The sequence below is a fragment of the Canis lupus genome, chromosome 1 (assembly GCF_048164855.1).
Source record: "Canis lupus baileyi chromosome 1, mCanLup2.hap1, whole genome shotgun sequence".
NCBI lineage: Eukaryota > Metazoa > Chordata > Mammalia > Carnivora > Canidae > Canis > Canis lupus.
This window is the reverse complement of record NC_132838.1, coordinates 66752687-66769088: the sequence shown is the minus strand read 5'-3', so window position 1 is coordinate 66769088 and position 16402 is coordinate 66752687. Positions and strand designations below refer to the sequence as shown.

General features: G+C 49.9%; 1 protein-coding gene and 1 long non-coding RNA gene across 29 annotated transcripts in view; one reads left to right on the top strand and one right to left on the bottom strand.

Moving 5' to 3' along the window:
- The window catches only part of RSPO3 (R-spondin 3), an 83694-nt gene extending 70023 nt beyond the window's left edge, over positions 1-13671 (bottom strand). Inside the window, exon 1 of one of the 3 annotated variants that reach the window (XM_072833317.1) lies at positions 13437-13671. In XM_072833317.1, the coding sequence (XP_072689418.1) occupies positions 13437-13533 (97 nt within the window). In that variant the 5' untranslated portion in view covers positions 13534-13671. Of the gene's footprint in view, positions 1-7014; positions 7124-13436 lie in introns of those variants that run through there. The other 2 variants (XM_072833327.1, XM_072833337.1) reach the window with 2 other exon arrangements.
- Positions 13672-15470: 1799 nt separating this feature from the next.
- Positions 15471-16402, top strand: part of LOC140637110 (uncharacterized) — a 182394-nt gene continuing 181462 nt past the window's right edge. For all 26 annotated transcript variants that reach the window (XR_012034364.1, XR_012034368.1, XR_012034403.1 and 23 more), the window contains exon 1: positions 15471-15654. This is a non-coding gene — a long non-coding RNA (uncharacterized lncRNA). The remainder of the gene's footprint in view (positions 15655-16402) is intronic.

Genomic DNA, 16402 nt, shown 5'->3' with positions numbered 1-16402 from the left:
CATGTCTCTATGGCGATAATTTAAAATAATATTTTGCAGGTCACCTTAGGTACAGTTGAACGTAATTCCTCTTTTGATTCTTTTACCCTTAGTCTTTTCCAGTGTATTGGAATCTGTGCATCAGATAGCATAAGGCCTGCCCTTGCAAACATTAATAAGACCTATCCTTTAGGAACAGTTACTTACACTTTGTTTAATCTCTAATGGAAAGGATTTCTCTAAATATTTACACCAGAACAGTTGTCAGAATGAATCCTGCAAAATTGCTGGCATACTCCCAGGAGCAGGGAACTGGCATGGGGGAGGGGAGACTCCTGGTCCCTGGTCGTATAATTTTAAGCAGTCCTAGAATTTCAGGGAGCTGCTTGCTGGAGTCTGAAGGGTTTGTATTAACAAAAAGGTACTTCAGTGTGTAGACCAATTCAAGTAAAGTATCTCAACAGCCACTTTCGTTTATTGCTCTTGTAAAAATGACTCTCCGTTTGCTTCAGGTTTAAACTAAAGGAATTATTTAGGTTTCAGAGACCCGGTAAATAAATTGTGTATGAGAAAAGAAACTTGTACAAGAGGTGTGAAGAAACACCAGACTTACTCTGCGCGAGGCTCCCAAGGTGCTTAATAGAAATGACTTGTTGCTTCCATGAATTGCTGAGTGAGAGTTAGCATGCAAGACTTAAACAGGAGAGACCCGAAATCTGCCAAGATAAATGCAGCAGTGTTTTATAAATTAACTCAGCTGTCTGTGTGTTTGTTTTTTCTTTGGAAGATTCTAAAATTAAGACTGTTCGACTCATCTTAGCATTGGTTTAGAATTTGGAGAGTATTTGAGGAAGTGATTTGGGGCTAGGAAGGGTAGAGAAAATATCCTGCACTGGAAAATGTTGGCAATTTTCTTTGGAAATGTGTTCTTACCTAAAGAAAAGTAGCCCTTTTGCCTCTCAACCTGCTAATTAAATAGTTTGGTTAAACACTATCAAATAAAGTTTTCTGGGATTATAAACTCTCCATTTATAGTACGGGCAATATATTAAGTTCAGAGACAGTTTTTAATGAATTTCTGGAAAGCTGGTCAGATGTCCACATGGGTGCTGAAAATGGCAGTGGTAGCCTGAAATGGTTGGGAGCTCCTTTTTTCTGGAAGTCTCCTTTACTCTGTTAGAAATTAAACTTTGAGGGGGATCCCTGCATGGCTCAGCAGTTTAGTGCCTGCCTTCGGCCCAGGGCATGACCCTGGGGTCTCGAGATCGAGTCCCACACCAGGCTCCCTGCATGGAGCCTGCTTCTCCCTTTGCCTGTGTCTCTGCCTCTCTCTCTGTCTCTCATGAATAAATAAAATCTTAAAAAAAAAAAAAGAAATTAAACTTTGAGGTATGGGGACATAATGCTCACAGGTCTGAAAACACACATGAATCAGGACTGGGTCCCGGAAGCTCAGTGCTGGGTGAAAAGGCACGTGCTATTGATTATGGATACTGGGGTCAAGTATGCATCTCCACCATCCTACCGGGGTAACTGGGTTCCGAGGGAATTCCACTGATCTATGTTAAAAGCTTAGGTCTACATCAAGCTCTGGACTAGAAAGCTGGGTGGATGTCTTGGAAATGTGGTATAGGAAAGAGAGATCGCCCCTTCTTTGTGGAAAGGGCTAAAAGTTACCTTAAGAGTTGGCTTGAGGATGGCATGAAGTGAGGAGGGCGGGGAATGGAGGGAGGAGCGGCTAAGGATGCCACCTGTGGGCTTTTTTTCTTATTGCCAAACAGCAGTGAAGGCCCCTTAGGACTTAGATCAACAAACTGGTCATAAATTGGAAAAACAACACTGAAGTCTACAAAAAACCAAATCTTCAGCAGCTCAATGTGGCCAAACAGCATTTGTCTGTATCTTTTCTATTTTGTGGCAGAAAGCACATGCCACCAAAACATAGAGACTCAAGGAAATAAAGGTCATAGTTTTGCTGCTAGGTTTCCAAAACTAAATTCTTCTATTCTTAGATTAGCTCATCATCAAACTCAAGACCAAAGAAAATCAGGTATACGGTGCCACTAACTCGGTAATACCGTGTTGCCTGCAGGTCATGGTAACTGCAGTGTGCACAGCGCAGGAGGTCAGGGCGATTGGCCAAACGTTACCCTGGGCTCAACTGCCAGAGGAGGATGGCCAGGAAAGGGCTCTGCCTGTCTGCCTCTCTGTGGATTTAAAATAAGCAATACCACCCAGCCACATGTTTGAACAAAAGGAGCTACTAGTACAAAGTCATAGGGGTATCGAAATATACCGAAATTATTCTAAATTATAAAGGAATGTGAAACTTACCACATTTAAGGACCCTGAACAGTGGGAAACTCTGTATCTTCGTACAATTAAAGATCCATCACATGAGGCAGACAGTGTATCCTTTCTGGATATTTGAGGCAATGCCAATAGTTTCAAAGGTGGACTTTCCCTTAGATTATGAAGCACAAATATATTTGTGCTCTGTGAATATTTTCCTATAAAAAGGCTTAACAGTCTTCTGACATCTAACATACTCAAAGTTTAAAATTAGAGCTCCACTTATTGATAACTTCTCTTTAGATACAGCATCATATTTCCTTTTTAAGGTTTTATTTATCTGAGAGAGAGAGAGAGAGAGAGAGCAGAGGGAGAAGCAGGCTCCTCACCAAGCAGGGAGCCCAAAGTAGGGCTCGATCCCAGGACCCCGGGATCATGCCCGGAGCTGAAGGCAGTCACTTACCTGACTGAGCCACCCGGGCGCCCCTATAGCATCGTATTTCTAAATAGTTTTCTTTCCAGTACAAGAAATTCTGAGTGTACCCTCGGCCCTGTCCTCGCTCCGGAGGTTTTAGATCCCTTGTCCTGGAAATGCACTACAATTTTCTTATTTCCAAATGTTACTTCAGTAATATCATACTTAAATTGAATTTAGGATGTTTGCAAGGATCTCTTCCCTTCCCCTACTAATCAGACACCTCTTTTACAAAGCCTTAGACCAAATTCCTTAGGTTCTTTTTATCTACTGAGGAAGGGAGGAGGAGACTCTGCAGTGAAGACAGCAGGAGTACTGTGCGCATTCGCACCCCCGCAGGCAAAGTGGTTTATAAGATGATGGTGACAACTGTGCATACTTCTATCTCTTGCATGCTTAGGGTGAATAATCTATTGAAGAAAAAAAATTGGTGGAAAAGCATTGTTTTCTGGTGGCTCTCCTGCTCTCTGTAACTCCGGATTACTCCCAATCCTCAGGGACAAGTAACTAGGTCTGACCACGGAGCAATGGCTCAAGTGTGCTGTGATGACCCTCCTCCCAAGGAGCCTGGCTTTCCTCAGTCTAATTACTTTTGGCAATTGTGGTTATTGGGATTTGGCCTAGTGACTCACTAGAACCCAAATTCTCCCAAGGAGCCCCCTTAACAAGCAGAATTAAGTCTGACAGGAAGCCCAGACTTCCACTTCGCTTTTACATGGAGATTTCCCTGGTTTATGACAAGGCTTGAAAATCCTTCATGGACTAGAAAAGAATAATAATAAGTGAGATGGAATGAAGATAACCACCCAAGGAAGAGCACATTAGGAGAGAAGTAAAAGCAGTAAGTTCATGAGCAAACCACCTACCACCGAAAGCCATTAAGATGGAGTTAAAACTCTGCTATTTATAGTAGTTTTACTGATCAACAGTAGTCAATTTGAAGTTAGTCAGGAATTGTAGAAACTATAAAAGAATGTTTATTTCTTGTTAGGCAGTTTTCTAACCACTACGTGTTTTCTAGAAACAAAGCGTACTCTAGGGCACAGTCCCAATCATCTGGTAAGACATGGAAACACTTGTTTATCATTAAGCAGCTTTGAGAAAAAATCTGGGGTATGGCTGGTCCCCCATCTTCTGTCCGTCCCTGCCTCGCCCCCCACGGAGGGGCCCAGCGGGGAGCACACTCACCTGGGGTCGCAGCTCGCCCACCAGCCCCCTGTCCCGCCAAGTCCTACCAAGGTGGTGTCTGGGAAACTCAGTGGCATTTCTCCCTGTGCGCACTCGCTCTCTTTGCTTAGACTCTCTGGCTGAGAAGATTCTCTATCAGATGCTCTCGTTGGCTCTAGTCGGTGCCACAAGTTCAAGACCACTCCGTGGATAACCAAGATGGGTCTCATCTCTTATCACACCCCACACAGGTCCGTTTTGTCTGCCTCACCCCCACGAAGCTGGCCCTGTTTTTTCACAATTGCTTGGCTGTCATAGTTATTCTTAATTAAGGGTCCAATAGTAGTTCTCAGTCTCGGGTGCAAATTACTTGGGACAACCTCTGCAAATACAGATCTCCAGGCCCTACCGCCTAGAGATTGTTTCATTTGGTCGAGGATGGAGTCTGGCCTTTTTTTTTTTTTTTTTTTAAAGATCTCCAGGTGATTCCAATTTGAAATCAGGGTTGAAAAATCACTGTACCAAGGCCCATAAAGCAAGAATTTGGAGTGGAGATTACCGTTAATACTCACGGCAAAAGTAATACGGATAGCAGATTTTATGAAGCACCATAAAGATGACTTTTCTGGAAAACAAAAACTAGCCAGTGAAGTATCTGTTGTGGTTGTAAATTACATAGAAGGATTTTGATATTTAACTGCAAAATTATAGACTTTGCCATATCCTCATGCCTAAGTTAATCTTCTCCTGGATATGCACATGGTAGATGAGAAGAATAATCTTAGAGTACTTCACATAAAATGTGCTATCCTATTGCTTCTAAGGGAAAAACAATCTGCAACTTTTTATGTTTAAAAACCGTCAACAAGGTGAGTTTAAGGAAAGAGAGAGAAGAGGAAGGAGGAAGAAAGAGAAGTGGGAGAAAGTCCTAGAAAACCAGAAGCAACCTCAATAGTAAATGTTTGGGAAACATTTGTAGCTGTTCAACAAGTAGGAAGAAAGAATGAGCGAGGAGAGAGTAAGGGAAAGAAAAGTTGAGGTGGGTCTGAGGAGCTGCACCTACGACTGCCGCCAGGTACCAATCCCAGTAGTTGAGGGGACGTGAAGAAATCCGAGAAGGACACAGGCTTTGGAGCCCAACATGGGCTGAAGTCCCAGGCCCGCCACAGCTTTGTCAAGTGATGGCAGGTGACAAACACGGGACTATCGGCACCTTCCTTACAGGGCAAATATGAGGACTAGATGAGATAACATTTGCAAAACCATCAAGTACAGGATCTGGAACTCACAGGTGGTTAAAACACGGCAGCTGTTTACATAATAATCAAGTATCTCAACATTCACTTTACCAAATAAATACAAATGTGTAGTAAAATAACATATATATGATATGTTATATATATATGATATATGATATATAACATATATATTTTATATATATATATATTGCACCCCTGTAGGCAAAGTGGTTTATAAGATTTATATATATATTTATATTTAATATATTTAAATATATTTAAATATATGTAAATATAACGGCTCTGACAACCATGAAACTCCAGTTTGCCAGGAGGCATTGGTACATGCTCCGGCATAACATTTTTGTCTCTTTCTTATCAGCAAAATGTGACTGAGCCTTGCCTCTCCTTCCATGACAGCCTTTGTCAAGATGACTGTGTTCGTACCTGTGAGGTCACTTTGTATAAGAAAAGAATGTCACCACGAGAAACAAGCTGTTCTTTTTCTTACCAACTTATCAAGCATATGTTAAAAAAACAGTGTTCTAAAATAAGCATCTCACAAATTCTGTTATTTTATATTGTGTGGTGGTGGTTTGTATTATGTGGTTATAAAATGGGGGCTGCTTTACCACTTACTCTCAGGAATGTGCTTTGTATTGGGGTATAATTATAAATATGCTTACCAGCTAGTTTTCTGAGGACAGTTTTTGGGAGTGAATACAGTGCACTGCATTATTGCCTGTTCATTCGAGAAAGATGTTTTAAGGTAACCGAATCTCATCCCATGCCCACGCCGAGGGCTCGGCGGAGAACTGGGAGAAGAGACTCTCTAGAAGAGGTTACCTGCTTCTGATGCAGAAGGACTCATCTGAATTGGAAGAGAAAGAGGGGGTGGGGCTGGATAACTAAGTCAGTGGGGATGTTTCAGAGATGATCCACACATTGTACGGACCGACTGGATTCCTTCAAGTTCCAACCCATCCTCAGAACCTCTTATTTTAAGAGAGCACACTTTGGGGAGAAATCTGCTTGGAAGGGGATTGCCACCGTTATGAGTCGATGGCAGATCCAGATGGAATGTTTTAAAAAGAGCATTCTTACAGCTTAAGGGAACGCATCTTTCATTATCACAACATTTTTCACTTTTCCTATGATCTATGGCAAAGTAATACAGTCCCACGGGTGAGGAGATTTCTAAGTGCGATTGTCAGTGGCATGATTTGGCAACTTAAAGTTGAATCTCAGTGACCGCTGTCTCATATAATACAAAGAGTATTATAAAAATGAGAGGCTTCAGTTGAGAATGATATATTAGATAACAGGCAAAGTACATCAATGTAATTACTCTTATTTTAATTTCTTATTACTCTTATTTTGTTACTGCCAATAAAGATCTCGATGTCAGCTATGAGAACACTTTTAATAGCAATAAATACGGCACCACTAGATCTTAGCTCATGCGTTCAACTATCCCCTTTCTCTGACTCCAAAATACTTCTCTTCAGCCCCGACACTCTGAGGCTTTGATTCTGAGCTACTACTTGCTCTACTGGCCCTCAAAGTAAAGACAGCTCAAAAATAAATAAATAAATAAATAAATAAATAAATAAATAAGCTTCCTACCAAATCTGCTTCTCTTCCTTTCCTGTCTTTTCATTTATCTCCACTGCTTTTCCATTCACCCAGATCTGAGTCCTTACACTACGAAGCCTGGTGCCAAATACGTCCCTCCCTCTCTTTTCCCTTCGTGTCCAATTAGTTGCCAAGACCTATACGTTCGATCCATATAAATTATCGGCTTTATACATTCCCTTGCTCAGTCAGTCACCACTATCCTGACACGGGGCCTTATTATCTTACACATGGGCCATGGCAGTTGCTGCCTCGACTCCAGGACAGGCCACTCCTGACAGCTTGTCACGGGAGGGGAGTTCTTCAGCATCTCTCCAGCCAGATTCCAAGCCAGCTCCCTGTGACTCCAAGCCCTGGGACAAGACAGATCTACTGAAAACCTGAGTACGCTGAGCGATGCTATGGCTATGGTGTCTGGGCACTAGATACTGCGAAGAGTGAGAAATGGTATAACTAATTCCATCTCTACTTTGATAAGGCGCTTATTAAGTACTCTTTAACCACATTTCCTTATAATAAGGGGATATTTATATTTGTTTGCACTTCCAGTCTTCATCGCCTAAACTTGGTTGAAAAAGACAGCCAAGTTTAGAAGAGCTGTTTAACTGTGAGTATTTACGTCACAGCCACGGTTTATGTTCTCAGACCAAAAAGATAAGTTGAAGAGACTATAGCAATCGCTTAGCTATAACTCGTTGATCAACCACCTTACTTCACAGATGAGGAATTGCAATCTTAAGCGGTGTAAAGGGACTTGCCTGGATTATTCAAATATTAGCAGGTGTGCTGGATCTAGAACCCAGATCCTCTACTTCTCAGTCTACTTCTCTCCAGCAGACACTGGGGATTCTCTCAATGGCATCGTAGGTCCCAGTCTCTGGCATGAACTTAGGATGCTTGCTACTCATTGTTTCCTAAAGGTCAGATACCACCCTGATAAGGTACTGTTTCGAAGACTGGATTAGATTCTTGCAGAAGGCATGATGACTGTTAAGAGCTATTAAATATACATTTAATTGGGCAATCATATTTTTTAGTATTACTGAGTTTTCTCTGTGAAACTTCCAGAAAAAAATGTAGGGACAGCAGATGGTAACTAGGTCCTTTGCCAAGATTACAAATAAAGCAGAAATCCTCTTATCAGACAAGAGGCACCTGTAACCATATCTTTTAAAACGAATTTTTGAGATTATCCAAACTTTTCAAATGTGAAGAAAAAATGTAGGCATTTTGCTTCAAAGTTTCATGCTGTTGAAAACTCTTCAGAGCAGAAAATAGGATTGTATAGCCCTCAATGACTTTTAGACAGTAAGCATTCTCAGCACCCCCATAGTCCTTGAGAATGGAACATTCCATTCTTTTCAGTATTGCTGGATAAGTACTTTAAGCAGAATTCTAGTAATATTCCTGAAGGGAAAGATCTGATGGGCAGGATTAAATAGAAAAAAAATGTCCAGTAAATTTTTACAGACATATATTTTACACTTTTTTATAGTTTGTTAAGGTAGAGTCGCAAAGCATTTCAAACTTACTGGGTTGTCCAACCGATGGTAAATTCAAGATAATCCAATCATTTTAAATCTGAAGAAAACATTCACAATTGAGAAAGCAACCCACATTTTCCCTCAAAATCAAAAGCAAGGTAGAGAAATCTATGTGATTTATGATGCAACACTTCTCAAATGATCATTCTCGAAAGCATGCCAGTGTTCAATGCACTGTTCAGAGAAGAAATAGTTCTAACCAAGTAAAACACGTAATTTCAACACACTGTCTTGCATGATCCTTACCATGCTCTCAGAACTGAATGATGTTTTCCTAATGGTAACCAAAGTTGATTCTTACATTTCTTGAAATATAATACCCACTCTGATGGCATTTCAAGAATTCACTACTTGGAAAAGGATTTTTTGGGGGGTGGGATAAGCGGATAGCGGGGAAGTAGGAAGAAAGGTTAGGACAACATCCAAAATGAAACATTCAGATAAAGCGGGGAAAGATGATTTAAGAAATTACTCTATGTAGAAAAGTCTTATTTTTTGATACTTTGTTCTTATAATTGCAGAGGGACCATTTGGTCTTGACTCTACTTAGGGTTCTGACAACTCCACACAATATACCACCAACATTACATAGAATTTAAAAGAACTGCATTAAAAAAAAAGATTAAATGCAATTGGAGAATATTTTCAGGTATTTAGTAGTAATCTGGAGATCTCTGTCCAGATTTAAATAGTCTAAAATAATCAGATGACTAATAAATTTGTTTTGTAGTACTGCGGCATGTATGGTTTTCCCATAACTTGAAAGTCAAATGTAACTACATGTTGTAATTTCCACACATTGCTTTCCGGGGACCTAATTTGTAGAATATTAAATTCTGGGTAAATACTTAATGAAACAATGAGTTAGCAAAAGTTATCTGCTTAGAAACTGAAATACTGTTCATTTTTCATGCTTAGAGGAACAACGAAATGTTGACATTAAGTCAATTTCACACTCATTCTTATATTCTCAATTACTTTACATGGAAAAACTGGGGATTAAAAAGACAATATTTAAGAATCATCATCCTTAATGTTCTAAGTAAAATCCTTCTACTGAAGCAATAAATAATTAAAATAGTATGACAAAAGGATATTTTAAGAAAGAACTCTGATAGTATAATAATTATAGTTCTAATATTATAATATATATTAAAATTTACAAAAATGAAGTTTTGTTTTTTTTTTTTTTGCTTTTTTTTTTTTTAGATGTTGCCATTACAGCCTGAGAGTTTAAATTTGTGACTTTGATTCATGTAGATATCACATGATACGTTGCAGGATGTTTTCTCCAAAAAATTTTACTGTGTCTCCTATGTATTAAACAACGTCTCTTTCAAAAACAAAGTAGACTGGTAACTGAAGTAGACAAGTGAGAAAACGCATTGTAGCCAATATCCAAACCATACTTCCATTCAAAATTAATATTACAACATGCATGGTCAAATGAAAGATTTTTCTAGCCTATAGTTAACTTGTTATTTACCAGAATTAGCAGTATTATTACCAAGAGTGTATCAGAATCTCAAAGAATGGCTCAAAATCTGAAATAAGGTCATGGGCAATGACCAACAATATATTCCGATAAGGTGGTTTTATCTTATTACCACTATTTCCCTTGTATTCTTACTCCTTTATTTCAGATATTTATGAAGGATTTTTATAAGCTTTACAGATTATGCAATCAGAGCTTTGTAATTATTATGCACGCAATAGCTTTTCAAAACTCGCGTGTATCTAGAATCCAGACAATTAAAATCAAATTAATAGATGGCATCAAATAAAAAGGATACTACAAAGGCATCTGACGTTTCTAACAGTAATCTTCTGGAGTAATATGATCCTATAATGTCTTCTGAATAACCAAGCAATGTTATTATATTTAGCAAGCTTCGCTACTGCTCTTCATTATTACTGTTATTACTAGATATTGAATTCTTTGACATTGGTCGCTAATGTATAATAACATAAATAGCAGTTCAAAAATTTCCAGTCAACCAGAAGAGCTTATTCTCCAAACAAAGTGGATAAATGAGAGTCTGGAGACCATCACATTTATTACTTAACATACCTGGCATCCTCTCTGTGACATAGATCACCAGGTAGTGAAAAAGCAGGAGATCAGCTCTACCCACCAGCTGTACGGCTTTGTAGAAGTTACTTAGCTTCTGTTTCTCAGACTCTTTCTCTGTAAAATGGGACTCTTAATACCTACTCTTCAAGTTACTATTTAGGGGTCTGAGTGTATCACTCACGTGAAAATGCAGTGCAATAGTGAGGTTTTGTGCTTATTATCATCATGGCAAGTATGACCTTTACTTTCATTAGCAGATAGCGTGGAATTCCAAACCTGACCGTACTAAGTTGCAAGGACGGAGCTGGAATTGGGGGTTCTTGATTCAACACTGTACTTAAAACCAAATCTTGCCTCTGAAAACACTGCTGGTTGGGGAATCTTGAATAAGGGTTGCGTTTCATTTTTTATCGTAAACAAATTCAAGTTAGTCACCTCTAGGAGCTGTATATGAATCCAAATAGGTAAAAAAAAGTTATTGTGTATTTACTCACTGATGACTCCAGAGATATTTTTTAAGGCACAAAATTTATGTTTAATAGGCTCTTTTTGGGACACCTGGATGGCTCAGCCATTGAGCGTCTGCCTTTGGCTCAGGTCAGATCCTGGGGTCGTGGGATCGAGTCCCACGTCGGGCTTCCTGCAGGGAGCCTGCTTCTCCCTCTGCCTGTGTCTCTGCCCCCCCCCCTCTCGGTCTCATGAATAAATAAAATCTTTTTAAAAAAACGCTCCTTCTCCTATAAGAACACTAGTTTTCACAAAGTACGGACAAAAGGTACAGCAGGAAAGCCGGAGAATACTAATGTGGCTTTATCTGCTACATCCGAGTATTAGCCATGGTTGCTTAGACTTGACAATACTGAACACTACAAACAAATGTCTTTTTTTTTTCTTGGCAAGAAACTTTTGCACTAAAACATTCAAGAGACCACTTTCAAAACACTTGGAAAAAAACAGCTCTTAACACCTCAACTTCCACCTCTGGTATTTTTAGAGAAGATTTTTTAAAAGTCTAGGAAAGTGAAGCTATTTAACCACAGGCCCAAAGGGATAATACTCTTAAAGCTTCATGTTAGTTGTTTTTTTTTTTTTTTTTTTTTTTAGGAAAAAGTAATGGCTTTTTATTTATTTATTTTTTCGAAAATACCTTTGACCTTATCTTTCATCAAAATTCGTTTTCCCAGACCGTATTGGAGGAAAACGTTCTTACACGTTGAAGAAATTTCCAAAGAAACGAGTATGTGCACACTGCAATTCGGCCCCGGGTTTCTGGACATTGAACACCCTTCCCTGTGCCCCCCACCCCACCCCCCCTTTCTCCAGGAGCCACACTGCACCTGCCAAGGGCCTGGTCGGTCTCCTCCGAGGACGCAAGGGGTCGCCCCTCTCCCAGGAGTTCACCGGCCGACCCGGCCTCGGAGGCCGACCGCAGGGCGCGGCCGCAGCATCCCGGGCAGGGGAGCTCTCCCGGCCCCTGTCCCGCGCTCACCCGCTGCGCCTCCGACTCGGCCTGGAGGCGACGGCGGCAGGTCCAGAGGCGGCTCGTCCCGAGGAGGGTCCCCGCCCGGGGCCGGCGGGAGCCGAGGCACCGCCAGCTCGCCCTCCCGGGGGGCCTCCTTCAGAAACGGGGCCCCGCACTGCGATCGGAAGCGCCCCTGTCTACACTGGCGGCCCCGGGGTCCCGGCGGGGAGAAGGGGATGGCGCGCGGGGCAGCGCGGGGCAGCAGGCGCCCGGGGCCGGCGAAGGGGGGCGGGGACCCCGGGGCGCGGCTGAGCGAAGGGGGACGCCGGGGAACCGAGGCCGCAAACCCCTCCGGGCCCCCCGCCCCTCGCTGCGCGGCCCCGGGGCGCAGGCGAACCGGCCCGCGTTCGCCCGAGGCCGGCGACACTCGGGGAGCCTTCGGGGCCCCTCGCGTCCGGGGCGCAGACGGCGGCGGCGGGGCGTCCCCAGCCCTCCGGCCCGTGCCCCGCGCCCGGCGGCGGGGGTGGCAGGGGCGTCGTCCTGGGCGCCCAGCGAGCTCCGGGCGGGCTCCTCCGGCCCCGGTCCCGCAGCCTGCAGCGCGCCCTCCGCGGGCACCAGGTCCCCGGGGGTCAGGACGCGGCGCCCTCCGCGGGCACCAGGTCCCCGGGGGTCAGGACGCGGCGCCCTCCGCGGGCACCAGGTCCCCGGGGGTCAGGACGCGGCGCCCTCCGCGGGCACCAGGTCCCCGGGGGTCAGGACGCGGCGCCCTCCGCGGGCACCAGGTTCCCGGCGGGCAGGACGTGGCGCCCTCCGCGCGCCCAGCTCCCGTGCCGGGCACCCCGAGCGCGGCGGAGGGAGCGCGGGCGCCGGATCCCGGACGACCTGTCGCGCGGCCCCACCGGGAGCGGCGGGCGGACGCGGGCGGCCCGGGAGGCGCGCCCCGAGCTTGGTGGGGAAGCGCACCGTCCGCGCGCGTCCGCCCCGCGGGGCCCCTCGGAGGAGCCCAACGCCGGCCGGCCCCGCGCTCCGCGTGCCGGGCAAGGGCGTGGGCGGGCAGCCGCGTCCCGGGCAGTCCCCAGGCGCTCGCGGCGCTGCAGCCGCCCAGCCGGGGCGCCCCGCCCGTCCTCTCGCGCCCCCCGCGCCCCCCGCGCGTCCGCCGGCTCCCGGGCTGCTCGCCCCCCGAGCGCGGTCTCCGCGCGCCTCCCCCGGCGCGGACTCGGCGGCTCGGCAACCCGCGGTCCCCACCCCCGGCCCCGGGGGCGCGCAGACACCTCGAGCCCGTCTAGCGAACGCACGCGGCTTCCCCTAGAACCCGGAGCAGCGGGGGGCGGCAGCCAGGTTCGCGCCCGCGGGGATGCGGCGGAGGCGAGGGAGCCCCGAGGGGGGCGAGGAGCCCGGAGGGGGGCGAGGGCACCCGGAGGGGGATGAGGGAGCCTGGAGGGGGCGAGGAGCCCGAAGGCGATGAGGGAGCCCCGAGGGGGGCGAGGGAGCCCCGAGGGGCCGAGGGCGCGGGGCCGCCCGACAGGTGGACGCGGCGGGGGAGCCCTGGCGCACGAAGCCCGGCACTTACTTCTTCGCTGGCGCCTTCCCCGGGAGGCGTTTTGGCTGCCGATGTATTCCATAAAGTTCAAAATGATAAAAAACCAAGAAATGAGTCGCAAGTGCATAGTAACCCAGTAGCGGTTCCCGTCCCTTCCTCCTGCTTCTGTTAACCGTAGCAGCAAGCGTCTGGGACCGGGGCAGGCGCTGGGGCTCGGGGCGCGCGAGCCCGCGGCGGACGACCTGGCCCCGGGCTCCGAGGGGCGCGCCGGGCGGCCACCCGAGCGGGGCGGGCGGGGACGCCCACTACTGGACGTGCCAGCTGCCCGAGCCCGGCGCCGCGGCGGCTCCGCGAGGGTGGCTGTCGGCACCGCGAGCGGCGCGGGCTCCCCGGGCAGCGAGCGGCCTCGCCGGGGCGGCCGCAGGTAGCATGGTGCGCGGCGGCGGCGGGTCCGGGTCCGGGCGGCGGGTCCGGGCTCAGAGGCGGCGGCGGCTGCGGCGACAGCGGCGGGGGCCCGCGGATCGCAGCGCAGGGGGCGCCGAGGGCAGCGCGGCCATGGCCCAGGGGCGGCGGACAGACCCCGAGCTGCTTCTGCCGTCCGCGAGCAGGAGCCGCTCCAGTGGAGGCGGGCGGGCGGGCGGCGGGGAGGGAGGGAGGGAGGGGGAGGGGAGGGGAGGGAGGGAGGGGAGGGGAGGGGGTGGCTGCGGGGGGCGGGAGCTCGGGGGCGGGGAAGGAAACCGCCGCAGCAACAACCCCGAGCGACCTCAATAACTTTCAATTTCAAGAGGGAAAAAAGGGAGCTGGAAAAGTACAGGCGCTGCGATTTGGCAGAGGGACGGGAAGAGGCGCCTGAGGGGTCCCGGGTCTGCGGCGGAGCATCTCCGGGCACCACGCGGGGCGCGGGGGCCGCGGGCGGGGGCGGCGGGGCCCGCGCGCTGAGCGGGGTCCCCCGGGGGCGCCCCCGAGCTGGGGTCCGCGGCCGCCGAGCGCGCGCTCCCCCCTCCCCCCGCGGGCTGTCCGAGCCCCCGCTCCCCGCGCCGCCCCCGGCGTCCCCCGCGCTGCCCCCCGCGTCGCCCCAAGTCCCCAGCGCACCCCGCACACCCCGCGGCCCTGCGCCCCCGCCTGTCCAGAGCCCGCGCCCCCGCGCCCCCAGCTCCCCGACTCCCGCGCCCCCCCAGCTCCCCGCGCCCCCCGGCTGTCCAGGCCCCGCGCCCCCCGACCCCCGCGCCCCTGGGCTGTCCAGGCCCCGCGTCCCCCGCGCCCCCTGACCCACGCGCCTCTGGGCTGTCCAGGCCCTGCGCCCCCCGCCTCCCGTAACCCCCGGCTGTCCAGGCCCCCCGACCCCCGAGCCCCCAGGCTGTCCAGGTCCCGCGCCCTCCGCGCCCCCTTTGCCCCCCGCCTCCCCTGCCTCCCGCGTCCTCGGGCTGTCCAGGCCCCGCGCCCCCCGCGCCCCCCGCTCCCCCCGGCTCCCGTGCCCCCGGCTGTCTAGGACCCCCCACCTCCCGCGCCCCCAGGCTGTCCAGGCCCCGCTCCCCCGAGACCCTGGCTGTCCAGGACCCCCCACCCCCGAGCCCCCGACTGTCCAGGACCCCCCACCCCCGAGCCCCCGGCTGTCCAGGCACCCCGACCCCCGAGCACCCCGGCTGTCCAGGCGCCCCGACCCCCGAGCCCCCGGCTGTCTAGGACCCCCCACCTCCCACGCCCCCAGGCTGTCCAGGACCCCCCACCCCCGAGCCCCCGGCTGTCTAGGACCCCCCACCTCCCACGCCCCCAGGCTGTCCAGGACCCCCCACCTCCCGCGCCCCCAGGCTGTCCAGGACCCCCCACCCCCGAGCCCCCGGCTGTCCAGGCCCCGCGCCCCCCGCAGCGCAGCTGGGCAGTCGGCACCGCGGCGGGGGCTGCGGGGCGCGCGTCTGCGACTGCTTTCCGGGGTTCGCCGCCCCCCCCGCGCCCCGCCGCCCCGCCGCCCAGCCTGCAGGCTCCCAGGGGAGGGGCTCTCCCGAGGACCCGGGGGCGCGGACGGCCACCTGGCCCGAGCGGGGCCCCGCGGCGGCGCGCGGGACGGTGCCTGCGGCGGTTGGGCGGCGCCTCGGCGGCGGCCCGGAGAGTCCCCGCAGCCCTCCCGCCGCCCCGGCCCGGCCCGGCCCCCCGGCTGGCGCGCCTCCCCGCGCCCCCGTCCCCCGATCTGGAAAAGCCCGGTGTGCGGCGGCGGTTCTCGTCCGCGCCAGCGAGACTGACCCTTGCGAAGGTTTCTCCCAGGCTTGGGGGGTGCGGGCGCGGAGGGTCCCCCTTCCTGCGGGGCCCCTGGCAGCGGGAACCAGGGTCGGCGGGTCCACCCAGGGGTGGGGGGGGGGGTGCCCTGCACTTCTGAGCGGGGCGCCCTGGCTGCTCCCAGGTGAGCGTCCCACCTCTTCCTTCCAGTAGCACAAGCCGATGAGCTTCCAGAAGCTCCTGAAGTACCACTTGGGAGTCCTAAGCCCCCGGAGTGATTTTAGTGGAAGCTAGTCGGGAGCCGTATTTAACAGTATCCGAAGGACTATCCTTTGTAGCTGTACAGTTTTACACCAGCCCTGAGAGGTCACGCTGAAAAAGTCCCTGATTCATAAACACCTTGCTAATTCTTAGGCTCAAATAATTTAGGTTTAGAAGATAGCCAGAGCCTTGCTGGAGAGCAAGCGAGAGTGGACTTTCTCCCTCTTCCCTCCATCTATGATCCCTGAACTGGGTCGCCTCCTGTGTACGTGTTTATACATGGAAATACATGGAAGGGATAAAAAGGTCATCGCTCCTACCCATCCCATTTTTTTTTTTTTTTTTTGCAAGCTCGCAGTGCTTCAAATTGTTGTATTTCTCTGAGGTCTTCAGGGGTATAGTTGTTACACATCCCAGAAGAGAGGACTGAGGAGAGGAGATGGCCTGGAAGCAAAAGGAGAGGAGCATGAACTACACATTCTTGTAAAAGCGCTAAAAAATGAGAATCTGAGAGGCTGGCCTTT